The sequence below is a fragment of the Etheostoma spectabile genome, chromosome 9 (genome assembly GCF_008692095.1).
Source record: "Etheostoma spectabile isolate EspeVRDwgs_2016 chromosome 9, UIUC_Espe_1.0, whole genome shotgun sequence".
In the NCBI taxonomy this organism is placed as follows: domain Eukaryota; kingdom Metazoa; phylum Chordata; class Actinopteri; order Perciformes; family Percidae; genus Etheostoma; species Etheostoma spectabile.
The window spans coordinates 11,385,902-11,395,303 of NC_045741.1; the positions used below are offsets into that span (position 1 = coordinate 11,385,902).

The 9,402-nt window shown below is 40.2% G+C and overlaps 1 protein-coding gene across 1 annotated transcript in view; it reads left to right on the forward strand.

The window, feature by feature from the left end:
* LOC116695270 (ephrin type-B receptor 1) overlaps positions 1-9,402 on the forward strand; it is a 96,038-nt gene that overhangs the window by 23,070 nt on the left and 63,566 nt on the right. The window contains exon 2 of the mRNA XM_032525401.1: positions 8,577-8,641. Coding sequence (XP_032381292.1) covers positions 8,577-8,641 — 65 coding nt within the window. The remainder of the gene's footprint in view (positions 1-8,576; positions 8,642-9,402) is intronic.

The window sequence follows — 9,402 nt, forward strand, 5'->3', positions numbered from 1 at the left end:
ACTTCACCTCTGCCAGATTGTAGTTGTCCTTATGTCACTCTTTCCAGCGTTTTGTTCGAGTTTGCTTCACCAATGTATTTGGACATAAGCCTGTTTACAATTCTTGCCTGTTGCTTTTGTCCTTTTGAGTGTTATTAGACTTCTGCCTTCCTTTTGACTACGATTACTACTTGCTCCTGCTGTACTGTCGCTTGCATTGGTCTTTGGACAATAAAAGTACTTACCTTTTATTAACTGTCTGAGGCATGCATTTGGGTCCGCCACTGTACCGTGATATGCTGACAGTCTTCCTACACGTGGAAGACACTATTCAGACTTGAGAAATCAAGTCTGAAATCAAGCAAAGTGTAATGTATATCCATTGTCCTCCAACCCCACCATACATTCCTCACTGGATTTTTAATATCACCTGTTTTTATTCCTATTTAACAAAAGAGGACACAGGCTGCTCATCCAATTCACCATATGTTCCACAGTGAGCACATAAACTTTTATTTGTGTCCACAGAAGTTATATCAGTCTCACACATGCCCACTCACATAGCCCTCTAAATTACCCGTCCTATCAATGCACTGAACAGTCAGGTTAACAAACGTTCCGACATGTGACGATGTCTAATGGGGCGTCTACAGGCACCACTCTCCTTGAAAAAACAGGGCATGTCAGATAGAGGCATGTTCCCCTTGTGTTAGGCACAAAGGATTCTACCACATTGACAGACTGGATGCTTCACGCAGCACTTGTGTCCCTGAGCGAGCGTGTGCACATGTGTGTGCACGTTTCTTTTTGTGGTAGTTGCAGTTTCGTGTTAGGTTTTCTTACAGAGAGAGAGAGAGGGATATAAAGACAGGCCTCATCAGGGCTCAGTACTAAAAATAAGAACCCAATATGTTCTCATTTTATTGTTGTGCCTTTGCTTTTTTCTTTCGAAAAGACAATGTTATTTATTTATTTTATAGTGACTAGCACACCCCACCGTCTAAAAACTCAATATGTTGCAGTTGTATTTATAATGGCAAGCCTCTACCGTGACAAGCAATCGTATTGTGGAGAACAACGATACATCTTCTGTGTTTTAAAGCCACAAACATGCCCTGCTTCTTTAAAGACTGTCTTTCAGACAGTATCAGATAGGTTTCTGTAGTAGTGTGATGATACGTTATGTTTTCCAACAGTGACGAGCATGTCCTCTTTCATCAAGTGAAATCATTACAACACAAGTTTTCTAGGTCAAGGCTGTTAACAGGTGTGATAGGAGTGAAATCAGAGAGTGAGGGAGAAACATAAAGGACATGATAGAGAAAGAAACAAAGACAGGGACCTCAAAGTCTGAGACTGAAAGTGTGTGCGTGCGTGTGTTTTGTGTGAGATGCTTGTTCACTAAGAAACTGTGACACAGTTAAGTGCTCATGTGACAGCTTGGTTTTTCGTTTTAACATGGTGGCCCTGTGCCTCTTCCAGCTTCTAGTCACAACAATGATGTGTCAGCAATGAGAAAAACAACCTGATATTTCAAGGCATGGGTTACACTTGTGCACACATCTGATCCTACAGATCTGTAGCTGTGAGATCATTCTGCGCTGTGGGCACATTTGGCCTGAAAATGTCTACAATGCTTGTGATTGATAGATGGCTTTAAATCTGTGTCCATTCATTATCTGTTTAACACCTGTCAAGTAGTCTTTTTGTCCGTGCTTTGGGTTGGTGTTGGAAGGGGTATGAAGGTAAATATGGTGCAAAAGGAGAGCGCTTGTAGAACACAATGTGAGAACTTGCAGAGCAAAAACTCTGAACATGTATGTTAATATTTGCACTTGTAAAAAAAAGTATTCACGCACATGTGATCTGAATTTGAAGTCACACAAAGTAAAAAGGCTTGTAAAAAAAAGAAGAAGAAAAAAAAAAAATCTGAACTTGTAAATTGAAATTTGCACTTGAAAAATATTACTCCACAGATGTGTAGATTGATATTTACATGAACACAATGACAGCTGCAAAATTGTAATGCAACATTTGCTTGTATACATTTTTTTTTTTCATTCTGGTTCATTTTCAATCACAACCACAACTCAGTGATTGCAAACCTCTCAAATCTGTCACTGCAACTTCCCATATGTGCCCTCTTACATCGCTTATTTGTGTAGCATGAAAGCTTGGTGGAATAGCAAATGTTTTAATTATCGCAACACTTTTTAACAGTCAATCTGAAATACTGCCGCCAGGTCCTGCAGCCACAGACGGACCACCATCAGTGGGGATCGGCCAGCGTAGCAACATTGCTATTGCCAGAAAGCTTCGCTGCCGCCCTCGACCTGCAGTTGGAGCTCCAGTGGGACGTAGAGAGCCCCACAGCCGGTAGCAGTTGTTAACATACAAGTTCCGATTTTTTGTTCTCAAATTGTATTCTACAAGCTCTCCCCTTTTGCATTATATTTACCTTCATAGAAGGGTCTAAGGTTTGATATGTTTAGAAGAAATATAAATAATATTGAAAAAAAATGTTTTTAGCCACACTCAGATCTGAACAAGCTGTAAATCAAGTCATGAAATTGATATGGTGAGTAAGATAGTGAAGCAGCTGTCTATTTACACATCTGGCAGATGCTGAGCATTCATTTGGAGCAAGTGTTCTGGTCACTGAGTGTAAGTAAAATATTTCCTCTCCTTTTAGCTCTGTCTGGCCTTCACGCTTTAGCTTCTAAATGCTCTTTTACGTTCACCGGCTAGTCGCTAACATTGTCTGATGCTTGGTGCTTACTCAGGTAGCATACAACGGGCTTTTTAAGCTGCTTTTGGAAAACAGCTGTCTGCAGCAGCTGGGAAAAATAATGACAATGAAAAGTTGCTGACCGTAAAACTAAAACAAATGAGCCAAAAGAGGCTAAAATGCTCCACAGAGCGGAGGGAAACTGCTGAGTCATGTAATAATTTAGTCTGTGAGTTTGTCACTGTGTGTGGCTTCTTTTCTCATAGTTATCTGCTTTATTGTTACTGTAATATAAAATGTTGGATTAGTGCTGCTTTAATTCCGTTCAGTTTGATTAAATTAAACCGCTGGTGGAATCTGTGACAATACATTACAGTCCAAACATCACATAGTCATAATGATAAATAACAACATACTTTACAGTATATATAAACTATATCCCACAGCATGTCACACATACACAACAAGAGAACAGTTTTAAGTTTGGAATTTGAGTTCAAGGTGTGTACTGCACAATTACATCACTACCTATTTATAACAGTAAATGCAAAGTGTATGTATGCATGTATGTGTGCGAATATAGTGTATGTATTGAAAGTCTAGTAGGCTTAAAGTCAATAAGTGTTGTCTACATAGAAAGGCCTCTACATTATTATCTACAGCTACAGGCTTCATGGTCCATAAATATGAAGTAAAGCAATATATAACTGCATTAGGCTGAATTATATTAAATGACCAATTCAGCTGTTGATATTTGATAAAATTCAAGAAGAGAACAGAATGCTAGCTTCTTATGCTTTCCTCATATTCAGTTATTTAAGAACTTTCATCAAACCCCATTTTTTACCAAAACACTATTATGTAACTTCATAATGTATCGCATGCTGTTTACCATAACTGTTCTATTCAGAATGATGTGTGTGCCATAGTTTATATTTTAGCTGGGACGGAAGTTCTTGAATTACAACTCTTGGTAAAAGGAGTTTAAATGTGCATAAATAAAAGTGGGGCTGACAGTAGCTAAAACCCAAAATACTTCAAGAGGTGTAGCACCTAATTTAGTAGCCAGGAAACTGGGAGCAAAAGCTTAACACCACATAAAGCAATTAGCAAGCTCAAGTGGAAATTTGACTTAGGAATATTTTATCATCAGGATTGTGCTCTTGACACAAACACGCCTTTTATTAATACCAGTATTAGCAGGAAACGTTAGCAAGGGGAGAGGAACTAATCAATGTGATGGAGCAGAGCCCATGGTCGTCTTAGATATTGTCAGCAGAACATGTGTCTAAGTTTTGTTTTCCTAAACCGAAACGACAGTTTCTACCTCTAATCGATAATAGTTAAATTTGCAGGGCATTTATTAGGGCATCAGGTATTAAACTGCACTAGCAAGTCCTAATGTTGTATCAATGTTGAAATACATGAGCATTTTTTTGGAGCCTCACCAATACTATGGACTATCAGGATGCCTCAGGCAATGTTGTTTCTATTTTGACCATTCTTTAAAAAAAATCTGTCTGGTGAAGTGCATTCCTAAATTGCTAGAGTACCCCTTTTAAATCAGTGTTTTTGTTTTGAGATGGAGAATTCTTTTCTAGACAGGCCCATACATTATCTAAAATAGGGACATACACAACAGTAAGTACATAGGATAGAAAATAGTAGTTTAATTAGACTAGCAATCGATACTTTTAAAGCAGAGCTGCTACTGATCCCATAGACAGCCAGTAATGTAGTATTTTCGCGGTAAACCATTTAGCATATCTTCAAATTGAACCTAAAATACTAGCAGTAAATGGTAGTTCAACTGAGGGTAAGTGGATAAAATGGAAAATCCCCCCAAACCAAACTCTCTTTAATTGATGACATAATGGTGTCACTGTCGGGGAATTGTCCGCAACATCCAGGGCTCCTCATGTAAATACTGTCGTTGCATAGTTGTGTCTTTTTTTTTGCTGATACAATGTGTTTTTGAACTGCTGAGCAGACTCTTTTAAGACAACAGGGTCAGCCCATTAGCCAGTACTTCAGATTGATGTTGAATGTGAACATTATCGGGTGATATTTTGCAGGCTGTGTACAAGCAGAAGTCTTGCTGAAGGGAACTACGTGCAAAGAAGTAGCCGTTTTAAGACACAAGGGTATAACACTAAGTCAGCTGGAGCTCCTGTGGGCCTAATGCAGAAAAACATTTCAGTCAGGAGCTAAAACTTGATAAGATTGATATGCTTGCTTTCATTCATTCACTCTTATAACCGAAGCCGTCTTTTTGGTTAGCTGTTCATCCTGGTGTTTAATTCTAATTCTATAACTTCCTGTGGAGAGGTAAATGCTCACTAAGGTTGCATGTGTGAAAGAGTTTTTTTTTTTTGATTTGTAGAGCAGAGTGCCCTGCCTCATGATTGTCTTCCTTATTGATTTTGGGGACATGTGGGGTCGGAATAAGAGAAAAGCTGCTCTGTTTGTGTGTGAGAGCACACCCATGTATCTGTATAGCCCCAAGTGTATTTGATATTTGCAAGTGCACATCTGCCTGTGTGTGTGTGTGTGTGTGTGTGTGTGTGTGTGTTCTCCTGACTGAGTTGTCCTTCCGTGATGCTGTGCCATTTTACTTTAACACCTGATTGGTCAACAGCTGTCTCTGTGGGCGGCATGATGTCTTTCACTCCAGGAGGGCTTTTAGCATGGGTTTGGCTGGTGTGTAAGTGCGTGTGTGCGTGGGGTTTTAGTGTTCTCCCTTAATCACAAGTATGATGCCCCCAGGCATTTCTCTTAGAGGCACATACAGTAAATGCAGCACACACACACTCACAATAAATCAGCACTAATTTGCAGTCTTTGAATAGACTAATCTAGTAAGAACACAATAGGCTAATTAGCATAGGATAAACCTCAGTTGCCATTTGACCACCTGTATTTATCACACACACACGCACACACATGCATGCACCCATATAGAGAAAAACAAAACCGGAGGAGGCAGTAAAATTACTTCTAATTCAGAGTATGTGATGGAAATACTTTTATTTTCCCCTCTTGGGCCACAACAAGGATTTAACAGCCTCTTTGACTTCTGCCATATCATACAGATTTACCTGCTGTTTCTTCTGCCATAAAATGGCTTTGGTTTTGTTCATTGGCGTTGCATTGGTTGAGGAGGTGCAACACTGCGGGGGAGGTGGGCGCAGTGCTATCACAGCCTCCAATATGTCAAAAGTAATTAGGCTGATCGGAGAGTATACCCTATTATGCACGGAGAGGTGTTCGCTGTGCGCTGTTAATTAGACTGATGAGTAGATGCACTCTAATAATTCCAGTGTAGACTTCTCTTTTAAACTGCGAATTCACAAGGCATGTTTGCTGATATGGTTTGGTTATGTTGTTTTTATACTTCTGGACAAGTGGTTTTGTAATTGAACAAAGATATGAAGAGAAGTGAAACAAGTCACAAGTCAACAAGTCAATTAATTGTTAATTGAAAGATAATTAGTTAATATATAAACAAATCAATTGTTGTTTTGCAAAATGCCAAACATTTGCAGGTTCAAGCTTCTCAAATGTGGGGATTTGATGCTTGTATTTGTCCAATAAGCAAAAGAAATGTCTTTGAGGGTTGCAAATGGAACATTTTCACTATTTTTGCCATTTTCCGTGTCTGTGTTACATGTCTGAAACCTAAGTTTTATGTGGTGCTGTTGTAAGAGCCAGTACACAAAACTTGAAGCATGCATCAATAATGTAAATGATCATTAGTTGTAGCCGAGAAAAATGACATTTGGTCAGATTTCATATTTTTACTCATTCATATTTATTCAATATAAAATAAAAAAGGTTTTTTTATGTTTACGCCCACACTCAAACCAACACAGGTCTCACAAGTTCCTGGTCATTATGGTGCAATCAATTTTCAATAAATGTATTACCAGCTAAGCTTGTACAGTGTATGCTAAAAGTGCCTGAATATGCTTTTACAACCTGTTTTTGAACCAGAACTATGGTGGTATGGTAGTGGTATAGAGAATAACAGTGCACAGACAATGTTCTATTCTTTCAGCAAAGCTCTGTATCAAATTCATTTTTTGCTGGAAGGTATAGCTTGAAAGACTACATGAGCTATTCCAACATCTCTTCTGTCAACATTGTGGATTTCTCTCCATATTACCATTTTTCTATTTGGCCTAATTTTTTTTTCACCCAAACTTCAAAGACATCTGAACAGGCAAAATATGCAAGGCAGAAATAAACTGGGTCTATATTCTGCTCTGGGTTGGTGTTTGAAAATCTTTGTTGACAACATGCCACTAAATGCACTGAAGCTACAAATGAGATAGTGACAATTGTCACCGTTTGAATAAGCTTTGGTCCAAGATTTTGATAGTCGACTACATTTTCGCGTGACAAGCATTTCATTTTCCCAAACGACCTTCATTCCCTAGAGAGAGCTGCCAAACTGGGTTCTGCTGTAATTAGGCTCGCTCGCTGGCAAAGAAAGGAAGCACCCAAGGTAGAGGTGGGAGATAAAAGACAGGGAGGTAGAGTGAAGGAGAGGATGAAGGTGGGGAGGATGTGAGGGGAAGGGGGTGGATGGGGGGAGATAATGAGAGGCAGGGTGACAGAATGAAAGAGTGCAAGAGGAGAAGAGCATGTCAAGAATCAAGGGGTGTTGTTTGCCTGCGGCTGCCTCGTGGTGGGACGTCGTTGAATCTTTTCACCTTGATTATTACAAAGGGCTCTGTGTTAGGGTCTGTGTAGTCTATATCCTTCACTTTCCACTTCTGGGGTCACTCCGGTGCCACAGGAAATTCCGTCGGATTCATCCAATTTTGCTGGTGTCCGTTTCCTTCTGCTTTCTTTGTGTTGGAATTTTAAACTCTGGTTGATTTATGATGACTACGGTTAAACTGCTCCTCAGATCTCTGCAGGGTAGAACCAGACAGCTAGCTAGACTATCTGTCCAATCGGAGTTTTCTCTTGCACGACTATTTTGCAGTGGCTGTGTGACACCCAAGACGATTGTGATTGGTTAAAAGAAATGTCAAATAACAAGAGCCTTTTTTTTCCCGTCCTGGAATGCTATGTGGAGTCGCGGACCCTCCTCCGCTCCGCAGCGGGTGGATAGTCTGCCAAAAAGAGACTAGGGTCTGTGTTGTCAGCATGTCAACATACTTATGTCGACTTGAGCTTCTTATCCTGTCTGCTCCCTTTTGATTTTGCATACAGCGGTTTAGTTCACCTACACAAATAATGTAGGAGAGCTAAAAAAAACTGCCTGAGCAAAATGTTAAACAACAAACAAACCTGAAACAACAAAGAGCACATTTAGTGTTTTAGCCTTCTGTGCGGTTCAAACACAATTTTGGTTTTGGTCTCTGTAGCTAATGTCCCCCTTCATGAGTGTTCAGCGGGTGAATCTTTTTAAAACTCACCCGTTTAAATTATATTCAGGCTGAAAGTTCTGCATAATTAAGGGCCTTCCCTTGTAAGCGACAGATGGGCTGCAGTCACAGGAAGCAAGCATAGGCTTCATTTGCCTAGAAACCTATGGGTGGCATCATGGAAACTACATCTATATTATAAACAGTCTATGGATATGTCATTACTTCAGTGTCTACTTAAGTAACCAGAGGCCTGTTCATTTGTTTAGGTTTATATGTAGACATTATGTTGTTGATGAAAGGGGGGGAGGAGGGGAGAAGCATTACAGAAAACAGTGTAAAATGGAGTTTTATGAATATGAATGACATGCATCACTGTGCAGTGCAGTACTAAAGTTTGTCTGAGCTGACTATTAATTAATCTCATACCTGACCTCTTCCTGCAGCTCCCTCGCTTCACTTCTCCCTCTGTCTCTCTTTTTGTCTGACAGAGACGGTGATGGATACAAGGACAGCGACAGCTGAGCTCGGCTGGATATCGTTCCCTGCCAACGGAGTAAGAACAGTGTGCAAAGGTGTACTGTGCATGTGTAGATGTATGCATGCATGTGTACCCTTGGGGAAAGCAGTTTGAGTACACTTTACAATGCTCCATTAAGAAGTCTGTCAAAATCTTAATTACAGTTGCAAGGTGACACTAATTAACCGCTATTGATGCATAATAGAATGGATTCCAATAGACCAGGAAGGTGTTGCTCACACGTGTCCTCAAGACACAAATAAAATGTGCTCTAAGCGATGTCAAGCGTGTTGCTGTATGTGACATTTGTTGTCACATACAGCAAACATCTACTCACTATCCGCGAGCTGCCTGTCCCCAGAACACACTGTAAAAAACACAGTCTCCGTAGACAGCCCAGGGTCTACAAACGACAAATAAATAAACTGTGCCCACCTGCACCACAAAGCATAAACAGTGTTCCCGCTTTCGGGAACCAGCAAGAAGGGGATGGGGGTGGGGGGTTAGTGCGCGGAAGGACAGAAGGGAGGGGGGCGGAATGAGGAGGAGTGGCAAGCTAGTCTCGTTTTGTTTGAAAATACTTCAATTGTCAACAAGAAGTAACGTCACCCAACATCGCTTAGAGCACCTTTTAATAGAAAAGAATAAGTTAAAATATAACGGGGGGGGGGAACAATACAAACAGATAGGGTCTTCCACCCACTTTCTTGAACTCCTGTTTTTTTTTTCTAAATGCTGGCTTGGCTACTAGCCGGTTATTATAGTTTGTGTGTGTGTGTGTGTGTGTGTGTGTGTGT